This window comes from Lissotriton vulgaris, chromosome 3_1 (genome assembly GCF_964263255.1).
Source record: "Lissotriton vulgaris chromosome 3_1, aLisVul1.2, whole genome shotgun sequence".
Taxonomy (NCBI): Eukaryota; Metazoa; Chordata; class Amphibia; order Caudata; family Salamandridae; genus Lissotriton; species Lissotriton vulgaris.
The window spans coordinates 38,279,974-38,298,334 of NC_141689.1; the positions used below are offsets into that span (position 1 = coordinate 38,279,974).

At 42.1% G+C, this 18,361-nt stretch overlaps 1 protein-coding gene across 1 annotated transcript in view; it reads right to left on the reverse strand.

Moving 5' to 3' along the window:
- The window catches only part of LOC147725884 (long-chain-fatty-acid--CoA ligase ACSBG2-like), a 428,421-nt gene that overhangs the window by 12,412 nt on the left and 397,648 nt on the right, over positions 1-18,361 (reverse strand). Inside the window, exon 12 of the mRNA XM_086960024.1 lies at positions 17,006-17,252. Coding sequence (XP_086816150.1) covers positions 17,006-17,252 — 247 coding nt within the window. The remainder of the gene's footprint in view (positions 1-17,005; positions 17,253-18,361) is intronic.

An 18,361-nucleotide genomic window follows, 5' to 3' on the forward strand; every position in this document is an offset into this window, starting at 1 on the left:
CAGGTGACTTGTGCTAAAGTTAAAAATGCAGTACGACGTGCAATCAAACTATGCTCAGAGACTGCTGACAGGGTCACCGAAGCAGAGGCTAGGATATCTGTCCTAGAAGAAGAATGTATGGCCCAAAGACAAGAAGTAGGCGACTTCAAAGCCCAAAAGGAGGATTTATCCGATAAGTTAGCCAATTTGGAGAATCAGGCCCGTCGAAGCAACTTGCGCTTTTTGGGGATCCCTGAAAATAAAGAAGGAAATGACCCGAGGAGGTTCATTATTGATCTATTAAATGATGCTTTTCCCGAGATTACTGATTGGGACTGGGCACGGGAAATACAACGTGCACATAGATTCCCCTTCACGGTGAGGAAACCACGACAAGGTCAAGAAAATTATCCCAGGGCCATTTTGGTATCGTTTAATAACTTTCTTGCCCGTGAAGCTATCTATGTAAACGCCAGACCAGATAAGAAAGCGGACGGACTAGGCTGTCAGTTCTTTGTGCGACCAGATTATTGCCAAGCTACTGTGGCTCAACGATGGCAATTGCGGCAATTAATTCCTGATTTCCAAAAGAAAGAAGTAGCAGTGTTTCTCCAAGGTCCTGCAAAATTAAAGACTATATTCAAAGGTCAAGTAAAATACTTTATCTCCACAATTAAAGCCAAGGAATATCTGGACTCTCTTTGAATAATCATGAAGAACTTTGATGCACAGTTTGATAAATTTAGACTTTAAAGACTTTGAGTTTAGAAATTATATTGTTTAGCAATTACTTAAAGAAGCAGGACCGCGGTGCTTTCTTTCATTTTCTATTTTTCCTATTTTTTCTTTTCTCTTCTATTTTTCCTTCTTCTTTCTCTTTTCTCTTCGTTGGGACGCTATGGGCCAGGGACACGGCACCCATACGTTTCAGGAACTGATAGTTCCTGTGCCTCCTATAGTGGGGAGGGTGGGGGGAGGGGTTCTGGGGAAAAGGGTGGGGGTGGGCAAGGGCAAGGGTTGGTGGTGGGGGTGTAAGGCAGAGGCGTTTAACACAAGGATGAATACAAGGCATTCAAATGATAATACTGAAGAGTGTATAGTGTTGATGATGGCTAACATTTCTTTTTTTTTTCACTACTTTCGACATGGATAAAAAGGTGAAAATATGTACAATCAATATTAATGGTCTTAATGATTTAAAAAAGATTGCTATGTTTCGAACAATGCTCCAAACTTTATATATTGATTTATTATGTATTCAGGAAACTCATGTTTCATGGGACAAACGTTTTCTTTTGGATAATTTGGGACTGGAAGTCTTGCTTACGTCTAAACAAATGGGTATTAAAAGAGGCGTTGCAATTTGTATGCGAAAGGGAGTCGGGAAGTGCTTAAAAACATCAGCTGACAAATGGGGCAGATGGGGGCTTGCTGAATTAATAATTGGAAGTTGTAAATTTACCATATGTTGTATCTATGGCCCCAATCTGGATGATGCTGAACTATTCAACACTATGAATATAGAGTTAGCTACTTGGACACAACCAATAATAGTATGTGGGGACCTAAATATTCATATGTCAGCTGACTGGAACATCAAATCAGGGAGGAGATATACTGGTCGTAAGATTAGAACTTATAAAGCACTTAGAGATCTGGTGTTAAATAACGGGCTAACTGATGTCTGGAATAAGTTCTACTATAAAGACCCAGGATATACTTTTTTTCTACTCCTCATCGGAAATTTGTCCGTCTAGATTATTTTTTTGTATCCTCTGTGTTTTTGGAGAAAATCCATATCGAAATATTACCGCAAGTTATATCAGATCATAACCCTATAATTGCTGAGATTCAGTTTCCCACTGATTGTCATAACCCAACTAGATCCTGGTCATTCCAGAGAAATCTGCTATTAGACGAAGATTATCTTCAATTTATGGCTACGATTATTAAAGACTATTTTCCAATAAATAATGACACTGCCTCTCCACAAGTAGTTTGGGACTCTTTTAAATCTATTGTACGTGGAGAGACAATTAGTTTTGCAAATTATAAGAGGAAAAAAATCCAAACAAATTTTAAGGAGAGGTTAAATAAGATTAGGATAGCCGAGATGGACTTATCCACTGCATGTAAAGATAACGCTGGAATAGAAGATGCACAATTACGTTTAATCACTGAACGCTCTGGTCTGCGTATTCATATTGCCGATGAAGTAGCAGCAAAATTTAAGCAATATAAAACTGAACGTTATGAATTTAGTGAGCGCACTGGGAAAATCTTAGCACAGCGTTTACGACAAAAATCTTCCATTAATGAAATACAATGTGTTAAAGATATGAACGGTGTCCTTCACGAAAGCAGGGAAGGAATATTAGAGGCATTTCTTGGTTTTTATAAGACACTGTATAATGACTACAATAATGAAATTGATAAGACTCTTAATCCCACAAATTATCTTCAAAATGCTAACCAACTTTCTTTGTGTCTAGAAGATATAGATTTATTTGCTAGGCCAATAAGTTGGGAAGAGATTGAAAAGGTCATCATGAGTCTTGCGGCCGGTAAAGCTATGGGGCCCGACCAGATACCCCTTGAATTTTATCGGACATTTAGACACATGCTAAAACCAGAGCTGTTAAAAATCTTCAATATAGCATTTCAAGGTAAATCTCCTGACTCTTGGTCTACTGCCACTATAGTTGTTTTTGTAAAAAAGAACAAGGACCCAAAGGAATTAGGTTCTTATCGCCCTATCTCTCTTATCACTGCAGATAGTAAGATCTATTCTAAAATCCTTGCAAATAGACTAAACGACGTTATGGCAGGCTTGGTCTCTCATATTCAACATGGGTTCATCAGACATAGGGATACTACAGATCATGTCAAACGTGTTATTGCATTATTGGATTGGGCTCAAGCGAAGGAATCCCCAGTCGGGGTGATCCTACTCGATGCTGAAAAAGCGTTTGACAGAGTAGACTGGGGATTCCTTTGGACTGTATTAGAATGGAAGGGCTTCCCGTCACAATTTATTAAAGCTGTACAATCACTTTATTCTAATCCCAAGGGTGTAATAAGATTAGGCACTGATACCTCTAGACCATTCTCAATCACTAGGGGGACCAGACAAGGTTGCCCCTGTTCTCCGCTTTTATTTGCCCTTTATTTAGAACCCTATTTGAACAGATTCATTACAGAACCTGGCATTCCACCAGTCCAACTTCACGAGGTTGACCACAAAGTTTTAGCGAACGCAGACGATGTGGCCATTGTAACCTCTGATTCCTCTATTGCCCTACCTAAAATAATTGAAGTAGCTAGAGAATTTGGTAAATTCTCCGGATATAAGCTTAATATCTCAAAAACCCAGATTATACACTCTAAAACTGGTGCACCCACCGATATTCCATTAAATCCTACTGGTACATACCTCGGTGTAACTATATCCCCTAAGATTGATGACATTGTTGGACTAAATTTGGATCCTTTACTCATATCTACCAACAGAACCTTAGAAAGGATAAACAATTTACACTTATCTTTATTTGGACAAACTAATGTCATCAAGATGATGATTTTCCCAAAATTTCTTTATTTTTTCCGCACCATTCCTCTATTCTTTTCCATGTCTCTTTTCAATAAAATAGACAGGATGTTGTCCAGATTCCTGTGGGGGTACCGCCGCTCAAGAAGATCTTTAAAGTGGTGTACTCTTCCGCAAGAGTGTGCTGGGTTGGGATTCCCGAACTTCAGAATGTATTACTGGGCTATCACTCTTAAAACAATTAAGGTCCTGCTATTCCATGACCATGTTACCGAAACCTCTATGGCACCCTCTATTTTTGAAATGCTTATGGGCACCCATGCGCGTCAATGTTTATTGAAATTCATGGAACCCAGCTATTACAAAAAAACAAAATTTAAGGTGCTTCTTTCTGCCTTTTTAGTTTGGAGACAGATCAACAAAACTTTACGGATAACTTCTAAATTCAATTTTTATACACCTATTTGTTGTAATATTTCACTATCAGGGATTTTTCAAGACCCTCCTACATATCGATGGCGCATGGGACAGATCCACTTAATTGGGCAACTGTATCAAAATGGGGTTTTTATGTCCTTCTCTGAACTCCAAGAAACATTTGGCCTTTCCAGGAATGAATTTTTCAAATACTTACAGATCCGTAGTTTTTTGGAAAAAAAAAAACCTCTTATATAGCGATGCCATGGAGACTAATGATATTTTAGAGAGCTGTAGGAAGGATAACCGTATTGGTACAATCTATCAATTAATGGTCAATAGGATGCAGGATGATCTTGATCAACAAGCCCAGAAATGGCAAAGAAAATTGTGTATAGAAGGGATAGATGTGGTAAGGGCGTTTGAGATGAGTAATAAAACACTAATCAATAGCTCTCTTAAAAGCCAACATTATATGTCTACTCTAGATCTATACTACACACCTGCTAAGCTGGCCAAATGGAAAGCCACGAAAGGCATTAATTGTAGTCGCTGTGGAACCCTAGCAGCCGACTCATGTCACATGTTTTATAGCTGTCTTAAATTGGCGGTATACATAGATAAGATTGAAAAGTTTCTGACCAACTTGCTCAATGTTAATATTAAGCTATGTCCTTCGGTGATTATTTTTGGTATCTATTTTCCATCCAAGAGTTTATCTGTTGATCAAGAATACTTTCTTTTCATTGGAATGTCTGTTTACCGTTTTTGTATTACTTCTAGATGGTTAGATATAGATCCACCATCATTTGAGCAATGGCTGGGAAAGCTGCTAAATGTTTATAGAATGGACAAAGCAGTTTATAAATTGAAAGGACAGAAAAAGAAGATCTTTGCTAGGAAGATATGGTCCCCTATTGACAATTGGATTTAATTTAATTATGACTTCTATTGCAAAGATATATTTTACATGCTAAACGTTTGGTCTTCTTTTCTTTCTTTCTTATTTTAGCTAGTAATGTATAAACCACTATGGGCCAGATGTAGGTGGGAGATTTTGGCCATTTACCGGCCGGTAACGGCCGAATTCGGCCGTTACCGACCGGTAAATGGCCATGGAGATGTAGGGGGTAAAAAACATGCATTTTCGGTAATTTTACCGAATCGGTAATTTTACCGATTCGGTAAAATTACAGAATCGTAAAAATTACCGATTCTGTATATTTTACCGAATCGGTAAATATACCGGTCGGTAAAATTACCGAAAATGCATGTTTGGTATGTAGGTGCCAATTTTAACATTGACACAGGGCTTTGAAAATCGGTATTTTACCATGCAATACAATTGCATGGTAAAATACCGATTCAGGTGTACATGCACATCTGTGCATGTACACCTGTGCCATGTGGCGCACATACATGCACTAAGGGCATGTATGTGTGCCACATGGCACACAAGCCTAAAACAGGGGTGCCAGAGGGTGTCAAAGTGACACCCCCTGCATCCTTGCAAAATTCGGTATTTACCGATTCGGTAAATACCGAATCGGTATTTGATATTGAATCCTATGGGCTTCGAGGCCCATAGGATTCGATAGCAAATACCGATTCGGTATTTACCGAATCGGTAAATACCGAATTTTAAGGATTCGGTAAAGAATCCAGATGTTGGGACCTACATCCCATTTACCGATTTTGAAATACCGAATCGGTAAGATTCGGTATTTCAAAATCGGTAAATGGGATTTACCTACATCGGGCCCTATGTGAATGACTGCCATTGATCAAATGCTGTTTCGTCCTTGTATGTATTATGCCTCTGCCCCAAAAAATAAAAAAAAATATTAAAAAAAAGGATAACTGCAGGTGGCAGCATTAAGATAATACCAACTAAAAGTCCTAATATCCAGATCATTGAATATAAAAGAAAGGTCCCTTCTTATGTGATTAATTTTTATAATAATGATTTCTATTTAATCCCAAACAAAAATTTTATAGAACTTTTTTAACTTTTGTCTGACGATATTGAGTCACCAGATAACAGTATGGGCAAAAGGATTATCCTAGCTGGGGATTTTAATGCTAATATTCCAAATCCCGAACTAATTGGGATAAATACCCAAAGTGATCGAGCTGCAAAAAGGGGCTTAGAATTGGATTTCTTCACTCGTGAGCACATATTAACTAATTTCATGGATGTAAGCCCTACCCCCCACAACTAATTATGTCCCAACATTTAGAGGCAGAGATTACTCGACAACTATTGACTATATTTTTATGTCACCTGAGCTCATTGATTGCCTCACAATGGCTAAGGTAACTGAGACTGCCTTTGGGGACCATAACGCATTAGTGGTGAATATTAGACTAGGGTCTTCCCCAGTGTTTGCAAGTACATTGGGGGCTAGAGACATAACCCCCGTTACAAACAACTTAAGATTGAAATGGAGGGAGGTCGATAGTGGAAGCATAATCGATCAGGTTACAAACAAGCACCAACATCTGATCGTTTCATGCACACTATCAGATGGGAATCACCTAAGGGTAATCACAGACTTTACTAATCTGTGCACAGTTATAAAGACACTTTTAACTGTCCCTAACCAAAGAAAAGATATGTACCCTAAGTGGTTTGACAGTAACTGTTCAGTTGCCAATAGGGTTTTACGCAAGGCACTGAACGCAAAACCCAGATGCCAAATGGAGGTTAGGGTGGCGAGAAAGAAGTACAAATCTGCATTGGGGGAACGTAAGGCAACTATTCTGCCAGAACGCTGGGAGGAGCTATCAGATTCAGCAGCAGGGAAGAAAGGAACGATTTTTTGGGCTGCAGTAAAAAATATGCGTAACATGGGAATTCAAATGTCAGTAATAAGTTGTACCATCTCGAGTAACCAGTGGGAAGACCATTTTTCCAAAGTGTTTGCAACACCTCGAAATGCTAGTAGTAACTACATACCAGGCCAATTATGCCCTTTAGAGATCAGTCTAGGTGAGGTGATCGCGGCTATCAAACAAAGCCTTGGTAATAAAGGCCCTGGGCCAGACGGCCTTCCAATAGACATTATCAAATGGAAACCTGAACTTTGGGCACCTATTTTAAAAAATGTTTTTAATAGTCTGCCATTATTGCCAATGCCAGATACATGGTCTACAAGCGTAATAGTGCCCATATATAAAAAAGGGGAAAGAACAGATCCAGTAAATTATAGACCTATTTCACTCCTAGATAATACCTTTAAAATCTTGGGGCGAGTGCTATATAATAGAATAAATGACTGGGTAGACGAAACAGGGGTTTTAGACCCCTGTCAAATGGGTTTTAGAAGTGGGGTTGGGATGACAGAGCAGTGCCTGAATTTAAATTTAGTAATTGGCAAATATACCATCGCTCGGTCGGCACCAATCATACCGACACAAAAGCACAAGTAAGGATCGGGATGGCGGGGGAAATATCAGGGCACATAAAGGTAGAAAGAGGAGTAAGTCAGGGGTGCGTTTTAGCACCCCTGTTGTTCATTATTTATATTAATGTACTAAATAAATCCTTAAAACTGGCAACTACGGATGTCCCAAAAAGAAGGGGGGGATTGCTACCGACTCTGCTTTATGCAGATGATGCGGTGCTTATGGGCCTTACACCAAACGCTTTACGTAGTTTGGTAAAAAGTTTTGCACAATATATGGATAAACTAGATCTTAAAGTAAATGTAAAAAAATCTTTTATTATGTCTTGTGGCCCTTGGAAAAGATAGCTCAGTGTTATTTCGGTGGGATCAGGTAAACTTTACTCCACTAATACTTTTCCCTATTTAGGGATGGTTTTTGCTGCGAACGGCTCATGGAGTGGACATATGGTCCACGCCACGAGCAAGTTCTCAAAATCCATTAATTCTATTCTTAGCCTTCCACGGCCTAAGAAAGTAGGTGCCACTAGAGCAATCTAAAAAAAATGTAAACTACAGTGCGTCCCAGTAGCAACATATGGGGCTGAGATTTGGGGTCTGGGTAAAACATCTAGTATCCAGACCGAGGAAAATCGTTTTTGTAGGAAAATCCTTGGAGCCCCTATCAGTTCCTCAGAGTATATTTGTCACTGTGAATTGAATTTGTATTATATATCAGATTTCATAGCATCTAGACCGGCCATGTTTTGGCTGGCTATCTGGAGGAATAAATTGGCCTCCCTAACCCATGATAATATAAGAGACTGTCTTAACTGCGAGAAAGGGATGACAATCCCCTGGCTCTCTGGAGTTCTTAAAAAACTGAGCACTTTATAGCAAAGATAGACTGGCGGGGGAGTTAACTAAATCAACTATCCAGGCTTATGTGAATAAAGATCTGTATATACAACCAATTCCATTGTATCTTACATTGCCAATGACAAACTGGGAAAGATCACTTCTGTTCCGTTTAAGGGAAGGCACTGTTAGATTTTTATTATTCTTTCCATTAGGCTATTCTTCAATAAGATCTGAAAATAAATTGTGCCCAGGTGATGATATGAGCTTACAAAATGATTTAGATTTTTTCTTTTTTTGTAAATTTTATCTAAAATAAATCAAATGGTTCCTAGTTCCATATTTTAGGAAGCACAGACCACTTTCTTTGGAGGAATCCTATTTGATGCTGCTAACTTTGAATAATGATGAACTGATATTCCGCACCAGCACTTTTTTGCGAGTTATTACCTATGTACGGAAAACAATGGAGTACCCGTGGTAAATTTTTGTACTATTGCTGCTAAATAACCTGTATTTTGTAACGTGTGTTGTTTTTTAAATGTATTTGGAATCATGGCTATTTTATTCATTGGGATTGTATATTTGTACTGCTTTTATGGATTTGGAAAAATTCGAATAAAGATTTTGATTCGATTCGATTCGACAAACATCCAATGTGGGAAGCCAGAGATATGTATTTTTAAAGATTTAACACTTTATAGCACTTAGAAACCTATAGTGTCACTTTAGAACATCTGGTCGTGCTTGCCTGGGACAAAGTCAACGTTTTCAGGTCAACCCCAATGGAGCCCCCTCACGGTAGGCTTTGGTCAGAATTTTACCTTTAGACTTAGATACGTTTCTGGAGCTTTTTTTCTCCCAGGTTCCTCGATGCTCTTCATCAGTCAGGATTCGGTGAGGGTTCACTGGCTTGCTTTTAGGGACCTCCCGGTCAAACTCTGGAAATTGGACCTCCAGAGCTTTTCAGCAGGATGAACCAGCAGGTCAGGTCAGGTCGGCTCGGCTCTCTGTTGAAGGTGTTCAACTTGGTTCTCGCAGCTGAGTCGGTCCCCTTATGGAGCTTTTTTCCAAAGTTGCTCCAAACTTCTGAAACTTCTTCCTGAAGTTCCTCTTGGGGGGCCAGAGTGTCTAAAACACAATCCAAGGGTCTGAAAGCTCTAAGATGGTCCATGAAAGATTGGGACCACAATTCCCATAATGCAACCGGACAAAACTATTACAATTCCACTGGACACACTCCAGGCAGGAGATTCTTGGTGGTGATGGTCCAGGTGAGCTCTGTTAACCTGTAGCTTGCAGGGAGTCCACTCTGTATTCGTCTTGCAGCAAGGCACATTCAAAGGGCTTTACTTTGAGATAATGCTGCAGGCACAGTCAGTCATAATGCATGGCCTGATGGTGCAAATCAAGTTTCCAGCTTGGCAAGCCTTTTTCTCTTAGTTTCATGCTGCAGATCTGAGAGGCTCTGATCCTCTCACATATTTATTAAGTGTCTCTGGGGTCAAGCAGGAGAGCACTCCTGTCCAATGAGTTGCAGGGCAACACCCCAGAGCATAAACCACTTCCTCCAAAGTGTGGCATAATGGTCTCCCAGAAAGCACTATTCCTTCAAAATTCAGTATGGCTGAAATCTCAGCAGAGGAGCAAGAACTAGTTAAGCCACCTTCCAGTATGGGTCATTTCCATAGCTCTCATCCCATTACCATCTGCACATTCCTGCCATAAGCCTGCCACCTGCCTGGGTCAGAAGGGCTGGTGGGCCGATGGGCCCAGCATTCCTTGCCAACCCCTCCCCCCTGCTCTGGCCTTCCTGTGTAGCAGGGCTCTCTCCACGAGATAGCCTTTACCTAGGTCAGCCACTTATCACTTCAAAGCAGCCTGGGTAATTCTGACAAATGTTTATGTTTATGTTTATGTTTAGGTGATTTGTATTGCCCGCAAATACCCTGAGGTGTCTCGGCGCATGGGATTGTTAATCGGACAGACAAACGCTGAAGGGAAGTCATTGATTAAAAAGCCAGGTTTTCAGATGCTTTCGGAAAATAGTGAGGGTGGGACTAGATTTGATGGACAGAGGAAGGGTGTTCCAGAGCCTAGGAGTAGTAACTAGGAAACGTTTGTCTCCCCAGGAAGAGGTTCTGGTGCGTGGGACTGGTAAGAGACAGGTAGAAGATGAACGGAGGGATCTGTTAGGGGTATAAATCAAAAAAGCATTCCTCAGGAACCGTGGTCCTGAGTTGTGAATGGCTTTGTAGGCAATACAGAGTGCTTTGAATTTAATCCGACTTCTAACACGCAGCCAATGAAGTTGACGTATGGCCGCAGTGATGGAGTTATATTTGGGGATGGCGAGTAGGACTCTGGCTGCCGCATTTTGTATAGATTGAAGTTTATTTAATACCTGTTCTTGGGCATTAAGAAAAGGGCGTTGCAGTAATCCAATTTGGAAAAAATGAGGGTGGTTATGAGGGTTTTTCCTGCAGATGCCGGTAGGCATGGGAGTAGCTTCTTGATTTTCCTTAACATATGAAAGGAGGAAGAGACCACTGTGTTCACGTGATGATGGAACAGCAGTTTGTCATCAAACATGACCCCGAGGTTTCTGACCTTGGCAACAAATCAGGTAAGAGGATAGGAAGGCTGAATTTTGGCTTACATTCATCAATGGCATATTGTTGGGTTAATCAATACCATTATTCTAAGTCCTTTAACGGTATGTTATTCAATCCCTAGCAATATTTATGCAGTCATGAACTATTGCCATACTATCCTATAGGGCTAGGCATCTACCAAGGAGAACTGCAATGCACAATTTCTCCATCATGAGGACATATAAAACATCTTTTATAAGGCTCCTGCTTATAGTCACAGGACCCCCCCCCGCCCCAACCCTAGGACACCTAGGGGAGACTTTAGGGGTCCTGCAAATATAGTGTAGATCATCACTCCACAGTGCTCCTATCACTAAAGTCTTTTTGGGGAGGCACCTTACTTCAATGGGGAAAAGTGAAATGGGCAATTTCTCTATCCCCAGGGCATGTAAAACATATTTTATAAGGGCTCTCCCTATGTAATAACATGACCCCCCACACCTGGGACTCTTAGGGGAGACCCTGGGGGTACTTAAAAGGCCAAAATATATCACCTTTTAAATGCCTCTATCACCAAGGTCAGGTTTGGGCACAATTTACATTTACAATTAGTGCTGCAACACTGGGCTGCTTTTAAAATTACCTCAGGCTCTCAGCAGTTCACACATGCAAGTGCAACAAAGGCTGCTGGCCTCTAAACTGTCATGCCCTATTGTTCGCTAAGGACTCAAAGGTAGTTTAACCCCCCTGCCCTAATATATACAAGGAACTTATAGAGCAGGTCATGCAAATCATAGGTGTACCCTAACACATAGTTTACCCTATTGCATGTTTGTGTTTTCTCAGCGTGTTCAACATAACAGTGGATATTTTCAACCTCTCTCTGGCCATTCCCAGAGCAGAGTCCAGGGCACTCTCAGAGTCAAAAAACCAACCTCCAGGGGTCTCAAATGGGGCAAAAAGTGTGGGGGGGGGACACTGTGATTTCCACCAAGAAGACAGACCGACAGGCAGACAGAGCCATGAGCATCGAAATACCCACTTTTCCAAAAAGGCATTTCCATCACCGTAATGTCGAATCCACTCCCACTAACGGGGAGGATTCACCATTACAAGCTCATCGATACTAAACACTATACTGTTGCTATTCTGCCTGTGGGAAATAATGATTGATAGCCTTTCCCTACATCCTCTCATGCTAATCCAATGCCAGAAGCAGGACCCATCTTACCGAACAAACCATTCGGTGTCATTCACGGCTCTTACAGGCACCACATACACACACCTGCCCAACCTCTTCCCAGCACCACATTTTGTCACCAGGGAGAATTCTGATATGGTAGGAGACATGCAGAACCTTGGCATGTAGCTATTTAAATGGCAAACCAAGTAACAATAACCCGTGCACACAGGTCCCACCAGGACACATCTGTAGCACAATCGATGAGCTACCTCCGTGGATGGCACAACCAGGGTGGCAGGCCCACAGAGGCGCATTCGAGATACATGCCCTGGGTATAGGTCTTACCTGCCTCAAGTGCAATTCCGACAAGTCCGAAGTACTTTTCTTTGGGTGTGACACCGAGCCTGACTGGCAGACTTGGTGGCCACAGGATATGTTCCCTCCATCCTGCTCCTCTCAGGTTGCAAAGAATCTGGGGGTGAAGCTGGATAACAGGTTAACCTTGAAATCGCAGATCCTGGGGGTGTCTGGCATGTGCTTTGGCATCCTTAGGATGCTGCGGAGGTTTCTTCCTTTGGTATCCGTGGAACATAGGACGCTGACAGTTCAGGCTCTGATTGGGTCCAGGTTGGATTATTCCAACATTCTTTACCTGGGCCTTCCCGAGTACCTGCTGCAGCGCCTTCAAGTGGTGCAGAACGCCGCGGCCAGGGCTATCTTCGGCCTTAGTAGGCGCTCCAGTGCCTCGGGCTTGCTGGTAACGTTACATTGGTTGCCCATTCGTAAGAGGATCGCCTTTAAGGCTTTGACCTTGGTCTATAAAGCTCTTCACAAGGGGGGAGCTAAGTACCTCCAAAAGAGAATGGTCTTTTATCATCCGACCAGGTCTCTGAGGTCGGAATCCCTGCACCTTGCTGTCGTCCCTCGGGTAAAGAAAGCGCGCCTTGGCGGGCGCTCTTTTGGAGTGCTGGCATCTCAGCTATGGAACTCTCTGCCGCTGGCCCTGCGGGGTGCCACTAGCTTATTGGCTTTTAGGAAAGGCCTTAAGACGTGGCTTTTTACTCAGTAGCCGTCCTTTTTGGTATCTCTGGCTCACTACTCTTTTAGTCTTTTACTTGGTGTTATGTTATTATGCTGCAGTTTTCTTGTCTTTTCCAATAAAAGCGCCGGGACACTCTTTCTGAGTAGCCGTGCGCTATAAAAATGATCCAATAACATAACATAACATAACATAACCTCATTCCAAGGGACTTAGAGATAACTAGAATCAGCCAACCATATACAGAACGGTCCACAGTATGTCTATGACAAGCAGAGTGACTTGACACTGCACGGCTGTGCCAAATGCGCTCAAGTCCTAAGGCTAGCATCCAATGAGCTGAAAACTGGGAAGTAGAAAAACAAAAAGTCGAGGGAAAGCACCCTGGAAAGGGCCATTTACAACACTGGCTTTCTATCTTTTGATGATGAAAATATGTTTTTTGATCTGCCAATAAACTTTGCAACTTTGACTGTGAGTTACCTGCATGCAGAACTCGGACAAAATGGTATTAGTTCTGCACACATATCCAAGTTGTTTTTTAAAACTTCCAGTTAGCTACTCTTCAGTGAGGTGCTTTCAGGCAAAAGACAAGGCACCAAGCAGCAATCTCACAATATGCAGAGCATTACACATGAAAGAGATGATTAATCTGCAGTAGGCTATAAGGCAGGAGCATTCAACACGAAAACAATGGAAATGTACAATGTAATCAAGTCCAGTAGATCTGAACTTGAGTCCACACATAAGCAACTGGACTTCATTAATAAGAGACCAGAGGACATTGAAAGGCAACTTGATGCACAACCAAGCTGAGGACCAAACTGTGTCACTTGGAACAGAAAACGTTGCAAGGTATGTTGGCTCGCATATAGAAGTGCCCCTGATTCTGTGAATTAATGAGTCCTTTTGAGTTGCTAAGAGGACGTAAACCAGGGGTTAAGCTTGTGCCATGGTGGTTAAAGAATAAGAATGGAAGTGAGTCTGAGGTTGGTTTTTACAAGTTAAGGGACACTGTGAAGAATTTTAAAGGGAAAACGAAACGTGATATGGAGCACACGAGCAGGATATATAGCAAGCAGTCTGAAAAGCCAGGTGAGTTTGTTCCTCTCAGGAAGGCAAGACCGTACTTAATGCAGGCCGCAGCAGACATGCGCAGCGGGCGCGGCACTGGTGCCCCAAAGGCAGGCCCATGTATGCTGGCCAGTGTCTCGACCACGCCCAGTGCCTGGATCCCTGGCCCTCCTGCCCCCAGAAGATACACCATCTCTGAGCTCTACACGCTCAACCAGGGCCGGCTCTAGGGCGGTGCGATTAGTGCCACCGCACCGGGCGCTGACTTGGGTTGGGGGTGTCATTTTTATAAGTAATATTAGCATTTTAAAAGCACCAACCTGCAGGTGCTTTCCTGATCTCCAGCAATTTTTGCAGGCATCAATTAAAATGTCAAGCTAACTCCTGTGATTTATCGTGTTCCTGAGAGACTGGAGGTTTGTCTAGTTGAAATTTTGACTCATCAAAAGGTAGCGCAGAGGGTTAAAATGCCTGCTGCTAAGAACGTGTACCATGCAGATAACAAAGTGCACGTAATGTAAATAGGTCAGTGGGTTACTGCTTCTATAAGCGAGCTCCTTTTGCTACTTGTGGTTTGTAAGTCAAAATCGTTGAGCTATTAACTGTCATCAAAGAGCTGTGTGTAACTGCAAGGCATATGTTAGAGCTAAATGTTTTTTGTCCAGTCTTTCACTATCCAAATTTTGCAAAAAGGTTTCATTTGGGTGGAAAACAATTATTTTTATTAAAGAGAACCCCTAACAATGGTGTTACATTTTACATTCTGAATTTGTGCTTTTTCAGAATAGGGACTCATAATCTATATTGCCTATCAGTATCGATGACATGTTACTCCTACACTACACCTTGTAGTCCTGTCTGATGTAACATTTCCAATACACTGATTTACACACCTATGATTGTCTCTGTGCAATGTGTGTGTGATTGTGATGTAAAGTGTTCCGACACCCCACACTGGTATGAGTGGTGCTACAAAACTAAATTAATCTGAATGATTGTGGTTCTGGAGACTTGAGGGGCACTGTTAAAGGGTGGTGGTGAGGGAATTAGTGGCAGAGGTGGTCCAAACATACCACAGACACCACCTGAGCAAAAAAAATAGAACTTGCACGCACCCTTCTCAACATACGCTCACTATGCAAGCATTGCAACGGATTATGGTACCTCATGGCCACCCTCGCATCTGACATCATCTTCAACACTGAGACCTGGCTCAATGCACGACTACCCATGATTTGTACAGCTTATGCTTATTGTGGATGTATTTGAATTTTGTGTGAAGATAACATTGGTGACATTGCTCAGACTGAACCAGTGACACCGCAGCTGCCCGACCCCAGCAAACTCAAAAACTACTAGTCAATCTCCCTGCTCCCATTTCCAGCGAAGGTACTCGAAAAGATCATCAACAATCAACTCATGACACACCTGGAGGAGAACCTGCTACTAAATTCCTCCTAATCTGGCTTCTCCAGCAAGCACAGCACTAAAACCGCACTGATTGCAGCAACCAACGACATCTCAGCCCGCCTCTCCTGAGGGGAAACAACAGCTTTCATCCTCCTCGACCTCTCAGCAGCCGTTGACACTGTATTTCACCACACGCTGATCAAAAGACTCCACCACATCAGCATCCAAGGGGACAAGCTCTGATGGATCACCTCTTTCCTCACTGGAAGAACCCAGAGACTCCACCTCTCACCTTTCACCTCTGAACCTAAGGAGGTCACCTGCAGTGTCCTCGAGGGCTCAGCCACACACTCTTCAATGCATATATGACCCTTCTGGTCAACATTGTCAAATTCCATGGTCACAACATAATTTCCTATGCAGTTGACACCTAACTCATCCTTTCACTCACTGATGACTTCACCACCAAAGATGCATGACAAACGTCATCGACTGGATGAAGAACAACTGCCTGCAGTTGAACACAGACAAGACAGTAGTACTGATCTTTGGCAACAGCAGCAACACATGGAACAACACCTGGTGGCCATCAGATCAAGGACCCATACCCACTCCCTCTGACCATGCCAGAAACCTCCGAATCATCATTGACAACAAGCTCAGAATGAAATTACAGATGAACGCCATTCCCTCCGCCTGCTTTCTTACTCGCCGTCGTCTCCTCTGCCTTCTTCCTCACTCTGCTCATGCTATGTTTGATCCTCAAGTGGCTACTCTGACACACACCGTGACCCATGCCCCCATCACCAGCCAACTGCAATATGGCAATACCCTCTATGTATCAATCACCGCACACCTACTACAGAGACTTTAGACCATACAGAATGCCGCAACTAAACTCATCCTTGGCCTTTCCCGATGAACCCATATCACACTCCACATCAGGCAACTCGACTGGTTCCCCATACAGAGGAAATTGCAATTCTAGCTGCTGACCCGTGCAAACAAAGCTCCACACAACCAAGGACCCACATATATTTACCACCGCCTGAACTTCCACCAATCATCGAGAAGACTACAGTCCTCCTCCCTTTCACTTGCCCATACTCCCCGCAACAACAGAAGCAGAAGTGGAGGACCCTCCTTCTCTCACATCGCAGCAAAGACCCGGAACAGCCTTCCAACGCACCTCTGGACCATCACCTCACTTCCAGAATCTGGAATGGCCCTCAAGACCTGGCTGTTCAAAAAAGCCTCTAGAACTTGCAAGCGCCTGGATATGCTATCAGGTGATTAGGCGCTCTTTATAAATCCTAGTTGAGTGATTCATTGATGGGTGGTCATCAAACAAGCTGTGTTACATCTGTGGACAACTGCTCAATAAGAAACTGATCCACCAACACTTTCCCTGATGATGATGACAACTCCCTGAAATCAATGGTGAGTCCTACAGCTAATCGCTCCTTTGTCAATAGCGTATCTCTAGACTGATCACCTTGCCATCATGTGGGTACTCACCTAGCTCTCCTCCATGAAGAGAGAAATCCTTTTTCAGTATGGCCCATTTCTGCACCCTTTGAGCGTTGGAAACTGCCCTCTGGTTCACCCGGTCCAAGCCTTCCTGGATGGCCCTGTAGACTGCTGGGTCCTTGGTTTTCTCCACCTCTGACACTCGCTTGGCCTTGCTGCCAATCCGCCGGCAGAACTCGATAACGTTAGGGCTCAGATTATCCCCGGGCTGCAGTGTGTTTGGATCGATGGAACACTGAAAGCAGACAAAGTGGCACTTTGTAAAAAGGGTGCATGGCATGGATGACCTTGTCTCTCATATTCTAAGGGTGATTATCACAGGCATGCTGTCCCTTCTTATCTTCAGCATGATCAGGAAGCATGAGCTGTTACTCTCACCTCCATAGTCATTAGAATGAGCAACTGATTCCCCTTTACCTCCATGATAGTGAGTGTTGGTGACCTCTCCCTTCAAACCTTAGGAGTGATCACCACTGGCATGCTGCAGCAAGGACCGTATTACAGTTTAGATTTGGAGTGATTGGCATCAATGAGCTTTATCCTCCTACCTTCACTGATCCCTGCTCGGCCAAACTCTCTCCTCTTCCCTTCGTTTTGACTCACAATGACGTACTCTACACATTTACCTTTGCAGTGATCTGAATGGACATGTTCTATTCTTCCTAACAGGGCAGGGATCAGCTTCGAAGACATTTATCCCTCTACTTTAACAGCGGTCAGCAGGAAAAAGATATCCACTTAGGAACTGATTCACAAAGGTAATATATACTTTGGAGTAAGTTTACACTTTTGAGAAAGTTTACCTCTATTAGCTATCCCCAACAATTCTCTATAAATTACCATAGGGAGACTTTGCATTTGGATGGAGATCTCGATATTGTAAAGTATTGGAAAAATAAAAAAATGTATTTAGCTAAAACAAATATTTAATTTGTAAGGTAATTTTATATATTTATTTTAAATATAGTACGAAGGAATAAAAGCTACAGAACTATTACCTCCATTTGGAATTATTTTTAAATAATCTAAACATATAAAATTAAATGTTAATTATTTTTCTTAAATTTAAATTACTTCCCCATAAAAAATAATATGCTTTAATATCAAAGTGATCTTTACAATTAATTATAAGTATTTTAATTATATTTGAAAAAATGATGCTACATTCATGTTTACATTCAAAATGGTTGTTACAATGTTTTAAACTTAGATTTTATATACGTTACTATTTGTATATGTTTTTTAGCATTAGATTACATTTATTTACACTTGTAAGTAATTTACCTTAACAATACTTCCAATGGGATCTACCTTGATTATGTTCTATGGGATGTTGTTCCAGAG